The sequence below is a fragment of the Puma concolor genome, chromosome E1 (assembly GCF_028749965.1).
Source record: "Puma concolor isolate L17-30 chromosome E1, mPumCon1.1.hap2, whole genome shotgun sequence".
Classification (NCBI taxonomy): domain Eukaryota; kingdom Metazoa; phylum Chordata; class Mammalia; order Carnivora; family Felidae; genus Puma; species Puma concolor.
Genome location: NC_141680.1, coordinates 46,786,831 through 46,803,546, shown reverse-complemented (window position 1 = coordinate 46,803,546; position 16,716 = coordinate 46,786,831). Strand labels below are relative to the sequence as shown.

The 16,716-nt window shown below is 40.0% G+C and overlaps 1 protein-coding gene across 5 annotated transcripts in view; it reads left to right on the top strand.

Annotated features, from left to right (window-relative positions):
• The window catches only part of KANSL1 (KAT8 regulatory NSL complex subunit 1), a 180,010-nt gene that overhangs the window by 156,504 nt on the left and 6,790 nt on the right, over nucleotides 1–16,716 (top strand). For 4 of the 5 annotated variants that reach the window (XM_086687604.1, XM_086687605.1, XM_086687606.1 and 1 more), the window contains 3 exons: nucleotides 9,331–9,502; nucleotides 15,534–15,716; nucleotides 16,237–16,425. In XM_086687604.1, coding sequence (XP_086543730.1) covers nucleotides 9,331–9,502; nucleotides 15,534–15,716; nucleotides 16,237–16,425 — 544 coding nt within the window. The remainder of the gene's footprint in view (nucleotides 1–9,330; nucleotides 9,503–15,533; nucleotides 15,717–16,236; nucleotides 16,426–16,716) is intronic. The other variant, XM_086687607.1, reaches the window with a different exon arrangement.

The window sequence follows — 16,716 nt, the reverse complement described above, 5'->3', positions numbered from 1 at the left end:
CCCACATAGTCTTATTAAAGACACCAGTTGTTGGATTTAAGACTAATATTCAGTATTACTTCATGTTAAACTAATCACATTTGCAAAATCCTGTTTACAAATAAGGTCACATTCTGTGGTTCTGGTTGGGCATGAATATTGATTGGGATGGGGTCTGGGGTAAGGGGCACTATTCTACTCAGTACACTGGCCATTGGGCCTTGTCTCTGCTACTCATGTGATGGTTGAATCTTTTTCTCAATTCTAAATCTGGAAAGGTGTTATTACTAATTCAATTCCTGGGTTTCAGCAACTTTTCATACTTAGCATACCTGTGCTGTAGTTAGAAATAGTTGGACTTCATTTTACTCCCACTGCCAATTTTCTGGAACTCTTCTGCACCACTGAATTTATTGTGTGAAGAATTTCAATTCCCTGAGTATGGAAAAATTTACCAGATTTAATGTCCTCCTTCCCTATTTTTTTTTTTTTTTAATTCTGTAAAGTACAAAGAATGATGTAACAAACATCTGTGTACATAACCACCTTAAATGTTACTAAGCTTGACTTTTTTTTTTTAATATTTAAAAGAAAAATAAAATAAACATTAATGTTTCTTTTATTTTCTGTCATCTCCTCTACCTGCTTCCTTCCCCAGAGGTAACCATTATGGTGGATTTGGTATGTATACTCCCAGTTCAGGCACTTAGGTTTTTACTACACATCTGTGTATCCATGAGCAAAATGCAGTATGTATTGTTTAGTTTAACGTTCATAAAAAAATTTATATAAATACCATCATGGTGTACATATTCTGCAACTTGGTGGGTTTTTTAAAATTCACTGTTGTCTTCTCAAGATCTCCGTGTTGGTAGGCATAATTTCAGTTCATCTTTTGTAGAGTCCACATTTCCTTAAAAAAGACAGTGTTTGGGTGTGAGTATATCCATAACCTGTTTGTTAACTTCACGGCTCTAAATTTAACTTCTAGTTTGGGCTTAATCATTGTGTTTGTATCTTCTGTGTCCTTTGGTCTGCTTTCTATTTGTCTTTGCAATGTATTTGGTATGTAATATTGTATAAGTTTAAGATACACAACATGTTGATTTGATCATTGCTATTGCAGTGTGCCTGCCAGTTGTAGCCTTAGCTAACATCTCCATCATGTCACACAATGATCATTTCTTCCTTGTGGTGGGAATAATTAAGATTCTAGTCTCTTAGCACATTTGATGTTTATAATACAGTAGTGTTGTCTCCATAATCACTGTACTGTGTATTCGATCTCCAGGGCTTCTTTATCTAGTAAAATACAAATTTATACTTTTAAACAACTTCTCTTATTTCCCTCCCTCCCATTTCTTCTCCTCCTCCTCTTTTTTAATGCCTATATATTGATATAGTTCCAGGATGACTGGTTAGGTACATACAAGTTCATGGTTGTTATTTCTTCTTTGCCATCTTTCCTTTCATCATTATATTGTTCCCCTTTTGGTCTCTTAACAATGCTTTTACTTTAAATAGGGATCTTGGGGGGGCGCCTGGGTGGCTCAGTCGGTTGGGCGTCCAACTTCGACTCAGGTCACAATCTCGCGGTCCATGAATTTGAGCCCCGCCTGGGCTGATGGCTCAGAGCCTGGAGCCTGCTTCCGATTCTGTGTCTCCCTCTCTCTCTGCCCCTCCCCCATTCATGCTCTGTCTCTCTGTCTCAAAAATAAATAAACGTTTAAAAATTAATTAATTAATTAATTAGGGATCTTGGTAAGTACTTGCTAGATACACCTTTTTCCATCTCTTTGTTTTCACTTTTTCTGTGTCCATTTGTTTTTGGTGTGTTTTTAAGAGGTGAATTAAACATTTACATTTACTCTGATTACTATTATATTTGGAATCTTTCTTCCATAATTTTTTTTTTAATTTTTTTTTTCAACGTTTATTTATTTTTGGGACAGAGAGAGACAGAGCATGAACGGCGGAGGGGCAGAGAGAGAGGGAGACACAGAATCGGAAACAGGCTCCAGGCTCTGAGCCATCAGCCCAGAGCCCAATGCGGGGCTCGAACTCACGGACCGTGAGATCGTGACCTGGCTGAAGTCGGACGCTTAACCGACTGCGCCACCCAGGCGCCCCACCATAATTTTTTTTTAAGTCTTCTCTTTGCCTTGTTTTTATGCCTTTTCTGCTGTTGGGTTACTTGAATCTTCATTTCTTGCTACTTTGGAACAAGAGGACTTTAGAACTCCTCTATTTATGTCTGTATTTTCAAGTTTTTATTTAAATTCTAGTTTGCTAAAGTATAGTGTAATATTGGTTTCAGGAGTAGAATTTAGTAGTTCATCACTTACATATAACACCCAGGGCTCATCACAAATGCCCTCCTAATACCCATCCTCCACCCATAGAATGCCTCTTTTTAAAACATCTTTTTTTCTCATCTATTACTGATCTTTAATATTTTACCTTGAATTTCAACCCCACCCAAATCAGTCATCTGTAAATTCATACTTAACATTTACCAACACATTTGCCATTCTTATTTGTTCTGGAGCTTCTTACGTCCCACTCTATCCTTCTTGCTGAGCGCCTCCTTTAGTAGCCTTCCAGCAGCGATCTAGGAGTTGTAAAGCCAGTCTTTATTTTGTGTCTGAATGTATACATATGTGTGTTTGTTTGTTGCTGTTTTTTTAAAAAAATTTTTTAATGTTTATTTTTGAGAGAGAGCAAGCTAGTGCAAGCGGGGGAGGGGCGAAGAGAGAGGAAGACACAGAATACAAAGCGCCTTCCAGGCTCTAGGCTGTCAGCACAGAGCCTGATGTGAGGCTCAAACCCACGAACCTCAAGATCTTGACTGGAGTTGAAGTTGGACACTTAACTAAGCCACTCATGTGCCCCTACATATGTGTATTTGTAAATATATACAGTTATAAATTGCCTTTATTCTTGAGTGATGGTTTAACTGCATGTAAAATTTTTATATTCAGCAGTTTGAAGATACTTCATTTCCTTCCAGTATTTATTATTGTTGATGAAAATTCTGATGTCAGTTTGTCCTTCTTTTATAGTTTATCTGTACCTTCTCTCTAGTAATTTAAATTCCCCAACTCCCTACTTTCAGTTTTGTTTTTATGTTTTGCAGTATTAAGGGTATATTTAGATGTATGAATTAGTTTTTAGCCACTTAAGGTCTTGGCTTACACCCTCATTCTCAGTTCTTGTCTGTTCTTGTCTGTCTTGGGTTTTGAAAATTTGAAAATTGTTAATTTCTTTAAACTTTTCCTCTCTTTTTTAATACGGTATTGTATCATTAGATTGTCATAGATCTTGCCATTCTCTCTTTCTTTGTCCACTTCCCATTTCCATCTCTCTGGCTTGTTGTGTTTTATTTCTGTCGTCTTGGACTCTTCCGCCTAGTCATCAGGGTTCTCTCCAGCTGTATTTACTTTACTATCGAACCTGTCAGTTTGGATTTTTTTGTATTTTGGTTTTTTACTGGAGTGTGTGCTTTTCACTCAGAATTTGTGGTTACTTTCAGAAACATCCTTTTTCTTTTTTTTTTTTTTTCATCCTTTCCTGTTCTTTTATGATGTTTATTCCTTCCTTTATCTCTTTGAACAACTTTAATATACTTATTTTAAAATTGCTTTCAAATTATTCCATTTCCAGGGGCACCTGGCTGGCTCAGTCAGTAGAGCATTCAGCTCTTGATCTCAGGGCTGTGAGTTGGAACTCCATGTTGGATGCAGAAATTACTTTTAAGAAATTAATCCATTTTTAGCTTCTTGAGGACAGATTCTCCCCATTTTTGCATCTGCTGACTGCATCACATCAGTCTGTTTTGTATGATTTGTAATCTTTCACAGTGAGCTCATCTGGGGCAAGGGTTAAGGAAGGCATGTTTTCTGTAGGAGTCTTGTGTGATCCCTGGACTGTGGAAGTGTCCTTAACGCACAGTTTTCCATTGGTCATCTTTTCCTTTTTTTTTTTTTTTTTCTTTTTTTAATTCATTTGGAAATAATCCGCTTTGCTACACAGTAAGCTGTCATATATTCTTTGGTCTAGTTCTCGTGTTTAACTTTTCTGTATCTTAATTACTGTAACTTTAAAATACTTTTAATATGTGGTAGGGCAAATTACTCCCCTCTATCTTTGCTTATCAGAAATTCTATGGGGACTTTTCCCTTTAAGCATATATTCTTTCAGTTGCAGTTTTTAAGGTTATTTAACTCTTGTTTGCCTTTCTCCTTCCCCACCAAAACCTACTGAGTTTAAAATTATAGGTTAATTTATAGATTATTAATAGCTGTAAAAATTAAGCTTTGTGTTTATGGGGCGCCTCGGTGGTTCAGTCAATTGAGCATCCGACTTCAGCTCAGGTCATGATCTAGCAGTTCGTGCGTTCAGGCCCCACATCAGGCTCACAGATGTCAGCCTGTCAGCATGGAGCCTGCTTCAGATCCGCTATCCCCCTCTCTCTGCCCCTCCCCCGCTTGTGATCTCTCAAAAGAAATAAATAATAATTTAAAACTTTGTGTTTACAGGTTTTAAGCTTAGCTAGAGTATTTTTTATTGTTACAATCAAGAATAGAATCTTTTTTTTTTCACTTACATGTTTCTAAATAACAGCCATTTTTAAGAAGACCTGAGGTGAGAGGAATGACAGTGGAACTAATAGAAGAGCCAAGTGCAAAGGCCTGTGATTTAGAATTTTGCCTGCCATATTGAGAAAATAGCAAAGCAGTCAGAGGAACTGAGCAAGGAGAGAAGTGGGAAATAAAAGGAAATGTGGTCAGAGAGGCAATAGAGGTGACAGATGGTATAAAGCTTTTGTGTGCACCATTGCAAGAACTTTGGCTCTTATTCCTCATGAAATGACGAGCCTTTGGAGCATTTTGAGCTGAGGACTGGTAAGCCAAGGTTACACCTACTACTGTATTTTGATTAGTTGGAAGGAGGGGCAAGCAGGAAGACCAGTTAGAAGTTATTTAAGAAATTCATATAACAGGGGTGCCTGGGTGGCTCAGTCGGTTAAGCACCAGACTTTGACTCGGGTCATGATCTCACGGTTCATGAGTTTGAGCCCCACGTCAGGCTCTGTGCTGACAACTCAGAGCCTGGAGCCTGCTTTCGGATTCTATATCTCCACCTCTTTCTGCTCTCCCTCGGCCCCCCACCCCACTCTCAAAAATAAACAAACATTTTTAAAAAGTTTACAATTCATACGAAAACAGATACTGACTTAGATCAGGGTGATTGCAATTGAGATGGTATATAAAGCAATTGGATTCTAGATACATTTAGAAGATGGAGACCATAGGATTACATCATGATTGGATAATGGGGTTTCGTAAAAGAAGGGAGTTTAGGATGAGTCCAAAGATTTAGGACCGAGCAGCAAAAAATTGGGAAGAGTAGGAGTTCAGTTTTGAACTGAGGTGCCTATATAATAGCTGTGAAGGTATTGAGTGAGCAGTTAAATACACAAATAAAATTGTGTTAATTGGTTTACTAATATTGAATAATCTTGATATTCAGAAATCTCCACCTGGTCATTTATATTTGTTGTTTTCTTTAATTTCTCTCTCTTTTTTTTTTTAAGTATTAAAATACTCTTTTTTTTATGTTTATTTTATTTTTGAGAGAGACACAGGGACACAGAGAATCTGAAGCAGGCTCTGTACTGAGAGCAGAGAAGCCAGTGTGGGGCTTGAACTCATGAACCATGAGAATGGCCTGAGCAGAAGTCAGACGCTTAGCTGACTGAGCCACTCAGACGCCCCTTAAAATTTGTTTTCTTATTGTAAAATACACATTGTGATTAAAAAAAGAAAAACATAAATAGGTTCATGCATATAATTTAGCATCTTATTTATTTATGAATGTGGGTCTTTGTGTAGTTAATAAGCATATCTGTAGGGTAAATTCTAGCTGTGCATTTATGCAAAGCATGTGTGAATGAAGTAATTTTATTTTTTATTTTTTTAAATTTACATCCAAATTAGCATATAGTGCAACAATCATTTCAGGAGTAGATTCCTTAGTACCCCTTAACCCATTTAGCCCATTCCCTCTCCCACCCCCTCTCCAGTAACCTTCTGTTTGTTCTCCATATTTATGAGTCTCTTCTGTTTTGTCCCCCTCCCTGTTTTTATATTATATTTGTTTCCCTTCCCTTATGTTCATCTGTTTTGTCTTTTAAAGTCCTCATATGAGTGAAGTCATATGATTTTTGTCTTTCTAATTTCACTTCGCATAATACCCTCCAGTTCCATCCACGTAGTTGCAAATGGCAAGATTTCATTCTTTTTGATTGCTGAGTAATATTCCATTGTATATATATACCACATCTTCTTTATCCATTCATCCATCGATGGACATTTGGGCTCTTTCCATACTTTGGCTATTGTTGATAGTGCTGCTATAAACATGGGGGTGCATGTGCCACTTCAAAACAGCAAACCTATATCCCTTGGATAAATACCTACTAGTGCAATTGCTGGGTCCTAGGGTAGTTCTATTTTTAGTTTTTTGAGGAACCTCCGTACTGTTTTCAGAGTCCAGAGTACTCACCCTTACACAGTGGTCCATACTGTTTTCCACAGTGGCTGCACCAGCTTGCATTCCCATGAATGAAGTAATTTTAAAGTTGTCCAAACCGTCCTTCAAAAGAGTTCAAAATTTATCTTTCAATAAATTGTATTAAAGATATTTTTTATACTTTTAGCTTGTGTTTATTAATATTTTACTTCGCAGGTTTTCGTTCAAAAGTGAGATTGATGTTTAAATTACATATGTGCACAAAACTTTAGTCAAATTTTTGTTAGAATTTTATTTTTCTCAAAGGACAATAGAATTATGATTTCTTTATGTCAGTATCAGCCATTTTAATTGAATAGAAGATTGTCTCTTCTTTAATGTTCTTAAAGACTTCACCAAGGAAATACACTTGTCTGAGCCTCTACCTTTTTATAGGCATGAGTATGGTATTCCCTTGTTAGATGGAATACAAAAATATGTAACATTTGAATATTATAGAAATGCATAAGTGTGCACACATATTACATATACACACATGGTTTCCAGATTTTCACTTAACTAGTGCTTTTTTGAGTTCTTATACATATGCATTTATTCCTTTTTCTCTTCATTAATCCAGTCTTATAGTTAATCTGTCTGTTCCTGTCCACCTCACCCTTCAGGTGGATTTAGGAAGGAAGAAAAAAGGAAAGCTCCCAAAGAACAGCTCTTAAATTTGCTGTTTCTAGCATGTATTTCCTCTTTTGGCAATTTCAGCTTTGGTTTAATCTTTTAGTGTTACTTTGTTATCCTTGCTATATTCTTTTTACTCTATACCTCATCTGTTAGCTGTTGGTTGACTCAAGGGTGAACTGTAGCCATAAAATGAAATGTTCATTTTTCATATAGAGAGATAATTGGTGTTGTGTGTTAGTTTATGAGGGAAAAAACATACCTCCATTTTAAGATTTGTTATTTTGATTTTGGTATCTTTTTCTCATCTCTTTTTAATGTTTTAAGTTTTGGTACAATTTTTAGATCCTAACTAATTACCTAAATCCTCCCATTCATCCACAGTGTGGTGTGTGGTTTTTGTCTCTGCCAACATATACTCTCTCTCTTTACCTCTTTATCTCTTCCAAAAGCCAACCCTGATTAAACAGAGTGCAAGGGATATTTTTTCCCAAAACAGTACCAGTTAATGTTGTCTACACAGTAGTATCATGCTTGGTTGGTATGATTCCCTTTCAGTGGCATCTACAACTGCAGCTTATTAGAATTCTTTTACTTTCGTGCAAGTTACCCAGTCTGACCTTCACAGCCCCTTTTGTTGTTGTTTTTAAAAAAGTTTTTTTAATGCTTATTTCTGAGACAGAGACAGACACGAGTGGGGGAGGGGCAGAGAGAAAGAGAGAGAGAGACACAGAATTTGAAGCAGGCTCCAGACTCTGAGCTGCTAGCACACAGCCCGATGCGGGACACAGACTCCTCAACCATGAGATAATGACCTGAGCTGAAGTCAGACGCTCAACCGACTTAGCCACCCAAGTGCCCCCACAGCCCCTTCTTTGCATGCCACCCATGTACATGGTTGCAAGAAGGGGAGGCGGTTGGGGAATGTTGATGAAGACCGCATTGTTCTCATATTTATCTTTCTCCTATACATGTCTGTAAAGGCAAATAGCTTTCAAGAGATGTCTATGTAGTGACGCCTGAGTGACTGCGTAGGTTGAGCATCGACTTCAGCTCAGGTCATGATCTCATGGTTCACGGGTTCAAGCCCCGTGTTGGGCTTTGCACTGACAGCGAGGAGCCTGCTTCAGAGTCTCTGTCTCCCGCTCTCTCTGTGCCCCTCCCCTGCTTGTTCTCGTTCTCAAAAATAAACATTAAAAAAAAGAAAAAAAAGATGTTTGTCCTGAACCTAAATGCAGCTCTTACAGTTGTTACAGCCTTTTTGCTAACAGAATTTTGATGCTACCCTTGCTCAGAGCATCTCTTCTCATGGTGCTGTTCCACAGGCAAGTCCTTTTCTTCTAGGACTCTATGCTGCCCAGATGACTTTTCATAGATCACGATTTGGCATATGCTGGAGTTGTTCACCCTGACACGAGAGCCTAGGGATCCTGCATTCAGCATGACCTAAATTTTTCTCAGAGCGTAAAATTGTTTAACCCCCGCCTTTTAAAAACAGAATTAAGTCTTTTGAAGATTTAGATTTCATTTCGCTGTGGACTTAGCAGGAGAGGTTATTTCTTATCCTACCCACGTGTGTACAGAGGAAGTTTAATGGAAATAATTTTTGTCCCCGTGGATTTAATAATCTGACACAAAGACTCCGGGTGTCAACACTCACCATACCAAATTTATTTTCATTATTCAGGCACGAACTTTAAAACAGTAGGTCTTAGGTTGGGTTAAATAAAGTAGCTAATGAGTTCTGTGTAGTCCTGGAAAACTTGTCATTTGGTTTGAGACTACCTAAAGTCTTCAGAAGGAGTTGTGAAAAGCACAGGAGACCGTGTGATTGGTTATTCAGGCCCTTAGGTGGATGAAATTGCTGAAGAAAGCAAGTCATGTCCAGTAGCTTTAAGCTCACAAGTTTGGCACCTAGATGAGCACTTAGGGCTGCAAATAATTGGATTTCATCATTGAAGAAGAAACAAGTTCATTACTTTGAAGGGTTAGGGTGCAAAAAAGGGAATCTTCTAACAAACGAATCAAACTTCTGTTAGTAGTGTCATACAGGTATCTAGAAAGTGTCTTTTGAATCTTTGGGATAACGAGTGAGAGCTGGGTTTGTATCAGACAACGAATTGTGTTTTGTTTGGCTTTTCGCAGGTTCACCGGAACAGCACAATGCGCTCTGGCTGTGATGTGAACCCCTCCTGTGCGCTGTGTGGCTCAGGCAGCACCGTCACCGTGCCCCCAGAAATTCACTACGAAGCCCCTCTGTTGGAACGCCTTTCCCAATTGGACTCTTGTGTTCACCCAGTTCTAGCATTTCCAGATGGTAAGAAAGGCCACAGGATACAAAGTTTTCTTGAGACTTACAGGATTCAAGTGAAAGAAAGTCAGCCAACATCCTGGTACAACCCGCGTGCCATCCAGAGAATCCATTTCACTCACCAGAGTCCCTTAGAATTTTTGCAAATAGGGTGCAGCAGATGTGCCAGACCAGAATGTGCTACTAAAAGATTGCACCTTGCCAGGAGAGAGATTTCCCCCCAGCCTTTCAAGTGGCTGTGGGTGGGCCTAAGGACAGTTGCTTCCAGCCACAAGCAACCTGGTCCATTGTCTGTGTGTGCCATGGTGTAAGTAGGAAGGGCAGCACTCTTTTGAGAGAATGTCTTCCTACTGGGGCTGTATGTATCGCTGTGCTTACATGACTGGCTTTCCAGGGTGTGTGTACATAAAGAGAAGGAACCGTATTTTATCCCTACTCTGTCCTTCATAACACCCAAAGGTAGTCTGTACAAGTTTTTGAAAGGAGGGTAATTGAAATAGGAGTCTGAGGAATCAGAATTAGTGTGGGATTTTAAGATTTACTTGGTGGTATGAAAAAAAAAGAAGCATTTAGCACGAATGGTTTATAAACATTTACTTAAAGGGACAGATGCTAAATAATTTAGACTTTGCAGGACACACTTCCTCTGTATAACCTGGGTTGCAACTATATGACTGCCACTATAGCACAAAAGCAGCGTTGACAATATGTAAACAAATGGGCATGACTGTGTTTCAATAAAACTTTATTTATAAAAAATAAGCATGACTGATAGCTATCCTAGAGAATGCCCTCTTCTATTTAATAGTTGGTCAAACATTGGTTTACTATAATCCCCTTTTCTTTATGTGTTCTTCAAATGACTGAATTATTTTTTGGCTACCTAAATCCTGTAACTACTCCAGGCCATGTTATCAGAACTCCCTTGACTGTAAGGGCATGATCTAATATTCCTGTTGCGATAGGACTTCTAATAAGAGTAGAAATGTTTAGAAAACTTGAATCATATGGCTTGCAAGCTAGGCAGGGTTTTATTTAGGTCAGGAGTGGTAGAGCAGTAAATAAACTTTAGCACACAGTGAGTAGAAAACACTAACACGTCTTCCTGTGTACTTCAGATTCCAGGGTCATTGGCTTTTACCTTCTCTTGCATTTGGATTATAGCTCGTGTAACTGAAGATTTTATTTGTATAGCATTTTATGGTTTACAAAGCACCTTTCTCATACTAGTTTTATCTGCTTCTCACACTAATCCTGTAAGGTGTTAACTTCAGTTTGAGAGATCAAGAAACAGGCTTAGAAAGGTTGTACTTTTTCAGACTAAATGGCTAATGAGTTTAGATGGTTCTAGAATTCAAACTTGGGTCATCTGTTGCCTGTCCTTTGTTTCACTATGTAACATGCTTCTTCCTAGCTGGGTTATTAAGAGAAATCAGGTTTCTACCCATTTCTAGATTGTAACTGCAGACAGAGCCACCAGGAAGACCTAGGAATGTTTCTTGGGTTACTGTCTCAGGATTCACAGTACTGAATTGTATTGTCTCATATTTGAATAAGGAAGCCTGAAGTCAATAGTTATATTATGGTTCCGATTAGGCCTCTTCCATACTCCCTGCATACCAGTTTATAAACATGGTGATCTTTCTTTGTCAACAGTATTACCATATACAGTTGTGAATTTCCTTCCCATCCCCCAATCACATGTACTCAATTGTGTGATGTCTCCTGTTCAGTCAACATCTCTACTTGGAGGAACCCATTCCCTTTCAACACTTTCTTTTCCTTCTGACTGGTTCATATCTATAGATCTGAGTGCTGCCCTTACACTTCCTACTCCATCCCATTTCAAACAACTGGAGGTAGCATTGAGGGAGAAAGACCTTTCTCTGGTTTTTAGCATCTTCGCTTTCCTGCCTGCCTTTAAATGCTTTTTCGATCTCTTTTTCTCCCTGTCTCACACAACTCCTAACCATGACATTGGAGTTTAGACAAGAGAGATAGTCATTAAATCTCCTTAGGAGCCTGTAAAGAGGATGTGTGAACATATTTGCCTATGGATGAATTAGACTTTCTGTGGGTTGACCTGGGGAACTCTGTTAGCATTTCTAATATTGTTCCTGTTGGGATATTTTTGCTTTGATCCAAACAAATAGCATGGTAAGGTTTTCAGGGCCACAGATATGCCCAACTCTAAAGGGCACCATTATTCTATGTGAAGCACCTCCAAGATTCCCCATATATCATTGTGTAGAATAATAAGTAACTGTGAAGACTTAGCAGCCGGCCTAATACTGTGAGGGTCAAACATACATGCACCAGACCTGACCTCTGGGCCACCCTTTTACAGCCTGTTGTCTAGAAGCTAGAAGATGGCAGGCTTTTCAAGCAGTCTTACTAATGTTTCCACACCAGTTTCTTTGTAGTTAGGTTGGGAACCACCTGCACCTCTTCATTTTAGACTTGTCTCCCTTGTTGACCACACCTCCAACATTCCCATTAAGTGTGGTTAGGGATGATAGAATTCTTGTCACCCCACTTAATCAAGCCAGTTAATCCTTAGCTTGAAATGTAGAGGATGTACAAACCCTTGGAGGAAAGAATGTTAACTTGAGTTTGGGCTTCATAAGAGCACCACCTGCTGGCCAGATGATCTGTGCTGTTGTGAGAGAGCTTACTAAGACTCTATGTACAAGGCTACCGCAGTTTTACCAGCAGGAGGAGGAAGGGAGTATTACAAAACAACCCTAGAAAATGTGCTTGAGAAAATGGTGGATAGTAATGAGCAAAACAGTTAAGTGAATCCTGGAATGTCAGACCCTGGTGAGAGTAAAGTCAAAGTCTTTTTATTTTGTCTGAGGAAATAGTAGCTTAAAATGGTATTCGTTTCCTTCTATTTCTTATTTCCTGTCTTAACACTTCTGTTTTCCTGTTGTTGTTGACCTAATCAAGTATCTGCACCCTCTTCTCTTCATCACAGAAGAATTACCTGTACAGGTACAAAATGTGTGAAGTCCTCTGGCCAAATGAGTCCCTGTTGTATTCTCTTCTGTTTCATACCCTTTCCTTGCTCACTTTCAGGTCCTGCATATCTAATCCATTTCAGGGCTTCAGCTTTACGTGGATCCCAGGTGTTGTTACTTAACCACTTAGAGCATGAACTAAGACCATCAGTCCCTAAGAGATCATTTTTGTTCATTGACTGGGGGATTTAACTGACTTCCTGTTCACTCTTATATGAAAGCAGTTAACACACAGTAAACTTCTAGCAAAGTATAGCAGCCTGAGTCCTTCCAGCAGTTTGTTGTTATCCCTAACTGCCCATGCAGTGGGGTTGGTTATAGGGGAAATTGCTCTCGATTCTGCTTAATACTTCAACTCTGGGGCTCAGATTGGTATTCTCCCATTGCAGCAGCTTCTACTTCAGAGCATTTAAGTGAGGGAAGGGGATTAGGTGTGGAACTGAAGTGTCTGACATAACATGTTAAGAGCTGAGAGACTCTGGGGGCGCCTGGGTGGCTCAGTTGGTTAAGTATCTGACTTCGGCTCGGGTCATGATCTCACGGTTCCTGAGATCGAGCCCTGCACTGGGCTCTGTGCTGACAGCCTGGAGCCTGCCTCAGATTCTGTGTCTCCCTCTCTCTTTGCCCCTCCCTGGCTCACGTGCTCGCTCACTTGCTCGCTCGCTCTCTCTGTCGCATTCTCTCAAAAATGAATAAACACTAAAAAAAAAAAAAAAAAACAAAACGTAGTCATTCTGGTCTAGCGGTAACAAATTCCTCTCCTGTGCTTACTCAAATGGATTCATAGCAGTTTTCTGGGTTTAACTAAGTCATTTTTTGAGATGGATCTGAGGTCTTGGGATACAGTAGGAAAGAGTATTCTGATTGTTTAGCTTTTGTCTGCAGCAGAGGAGGGGAGAGCTAGAGTATGTGTGCTGGGATGTCACCTGCCCGGCTCTAGGCCTGCTGCCCCTTCTCACAGATGAAGCTAAATGCAGCCAAGTGGTAGGTTCTTGTTTTTGCCTTCTAACTCGGTGTTGGAATTAGGACCTGACTCCAGGCCTGCTTATTTCCAGTCTGTTGCTGTTTGCATTATAAATCAGGTTGCTCGTTTCCCTACCTCCTTTTATCCTGGCTTAATTTTCAGGTTTGGGAGAGCAATGACTGGGGAAAGTAAAAGGAAAAAATGAAATCACAAGGCTTTTGTTGTCCCATCATATAGACTTTGCCAATTCTTCTGTTGACAAAGGGGTGTCCTGGGATATAGAGGAAGTGTTTTCCCCTTTCTGGGGCCTTTATGCATTCCAGTTCAGCTCAGCTTTCAGAATGCCTCTAGACAATGCTTTATTTCCTACACACCCTTTTCCCTAACCATTCTGAATTAGAGTAAAAAATATTTGCCACTATTACCTTAACTCAGTTCTTGATTGTTTATTAATAGGAAATTCTTTTGTTTAAACATTTGACCTTTTTGGGGAAGGCAGGGGGAATCAAACCATTTTATTGAGGGGCTTGAGGGAGGAGTGGAAGGGCTGGGAACACCATGAGAGCCAATGTCCTTGGCCTGGTTGGGATCTTCCCAACTTTGAAATTGCTGAAAGCTGATCTGTGTCTTTTAACGGTTGGAGTAGGTGAATTTTTAAGTGTGGGAAAGAATGATTATGCAAAAAAGTTTCAGAAGACAGCACTGTCCTCACAGACTGTATCTCATTACTTGGACGTATAGCAAATATTTATTATCTTTAAAAACTTCAGTAGTTTTCCTAATCTGTTTGGCTGCTATTAGCACATTCCACCTCAGAATTAAATCTCTCCATTCCCTGGGCCAAAGAATAGTCTCATGGTGTAGTGGCTAAGAGTGTGGGCTTTAGGGTTATACAAACCTAAGTTTGAATGTTGGTTAACTAATACTAAAGTGTGTAACCTTGAACAGTTAATTCACCTTTCTGAACCTGTTTTGTCTTTTAAAAAGGAGCTTAACGGTGCTTACATCAAAATGAAATACATATTTTAAATTAACTCTTAGGTATAAGACCTCTAAAATGAAAACTGCCAAACCCTGCTGAGAGAGAATTAAAGAAAACTAAATAGATAGATACACCACATTGATGGCTTGAAAGGCTTGGAATTGATGGCAGACAGAAGGCATTTCTCCCCAAATTGACCTATAGAGTCAGTGTAATACCACAATGAGGTTTTTTGTTTTTGGGGTTTTTTTGCAAAGCTTAAAAGAAAAAGCGACTGCCTACTATTCAGGAAGAATAAGATTCCATCTTGTCTGCAACACTGGGTGTTAGAATATAGTGAAGTAATAGCTTTAAAGGTCTGAGAGAAAAATGGTTTTAGTTCTGGAAATATTTTTTCTAAAGAAATTGCTCAAAGCCCCATTGTTAGGAAAATAAATGAAACTAAGAAAACGGAAAGGTATGAGAAATGGTGAATCAGAAAATGGTAAAAAATCACAGTTAAGCTTAAGAGATTTATGATACTGAATATTAACTAATCAGGTAAAAAAATAGATCATCCCTAGGTGAGGGGTGAGGAGCTAGGGAGGAAGGAGGGTATAGTACTCAGCAGACAATAAATATTTCTTGAATGAATATGTCCTGAATAACTGTGTTGGTAGGATCAGGCTTTAATGTTTTAGTCTCCAGGAGGGTAGAAACGGGATGCTTATCAGTCTTTCACACCAGTAGTTTAACAAACTTAGCAGAGTACGTGAACAAGGAAAACTCCATCCGTGTAACAGAAGGTGTTTTAGATGGGGTGTTCGTTTAACATGAAAATAAAAGGCAAAAGTGACTTGCTTGTGAGGAAAAGAAACAACCTTCAGTAAAGTTCCGATCAACAGACCTTCCATATGACAGTGCTTTTGCCCCGCTGGGTCATCGTGCCACTCGGCACGTAAAGGAAGGGTGTGCTGTAGATCCCCGCCCACTGGAGAGCCAAGGGTACTGGTGAACACACCTCTCTTCTTGAGAGAGGAGCCCAGAGGCCAGGTGTCTGGACTAACCCGCAGTGTTTCGTGTTCCTTACAGATGTTCCCACAAGCCTGCACTTCCAGAGCATGCTGAAATCTCAGTGGCAGAACAAGCCTTTTGACAAAATCAAACCTCCCAAAAAGTTTTCACTTAAGCACAGAGCACCCATGCCAGGCAGCCTGCCAGATCCAACTCGTAAAGACAGGCACAAGTTGGTCAACTCCTTCCTAACAACAGCCAGTAAGTTTCAGAGGACCAGAGAGTCTTCCTCCAGTTACTTCTCTATTCCTTTTATATTCTTTTATAAAGAATTACTTTATAATTCTTTATAAACGTTACTGTTTTGCTATGGCAGTGTGTCGGGGTTGGGAGAGGCAATTGACCGATACAAATTCAGCTCACAGTCTACTTCTGCCTGTCTCGGATGTTCTCAGATGGACTCTGAAAGCTATTCCAGACACCATGCATCTCGGGACAGGACCCAGAGTGCTCGAGGAACAGCTAGCAGTGGCATGGCATTGGGTCCATGTGTGGGCAGGCCGTCTTCTGTAGCTGGTGTCAGATTTCTCTGGTTGAGGGCCCTGTGGGCTGCCTGGCCTATCCTGGCCATTGTGCTGTTTGCTAGAAGCTTCGGTCCCAGAGGACTCTCCTGCTGCCCTGAGTGTCCATCATTGGCCTAGAGAGAACTCAAGAGCTTGGAACTCAAATAAGAAAAGATTGAGAGAAGATTTCACAGCTCTTTTTCTGTTCCCCTCTTCAGAGCTGTCCCATCACCAAACCCGGCCTGACAGGACCCACAGGCAGCACTTAGACGATGTGGGGGCCGTGCCTATGGTGGAGCGAGTGACAGCGCCCAAAGCAGAGCGCTTGCTCAACCCACCGCCACCTGTGCACGACCCAAACCACAGCAAAATGAGATTGCGAGACCATTCATCTGAGAGAAGTGAAGGTAGGGCCAGGCCCGGCACCTCTACCTGCATTTGCATCTGCTCAGGGCTTTCTGGGGCAGCCTGGGCATCTCTCAATTGCCCCCAGCTTTGTCCTTCACTTTCTAGGAAGGCAGAGTAGAGGGACCCTACTGCTTCTAAGTGCAGGTCACTTCTTACTGCTACAGCAACCTCTGCCCGGTCCCCTACCTCCCGTCAACCAGTTTGCTTCATCTTTTTATCCTCTAGGCTTAGAATGCATTTTTGCTTTTATGAATTGCTGGCATTTGTAACTTGTGCTAGAAGTAGAGCCG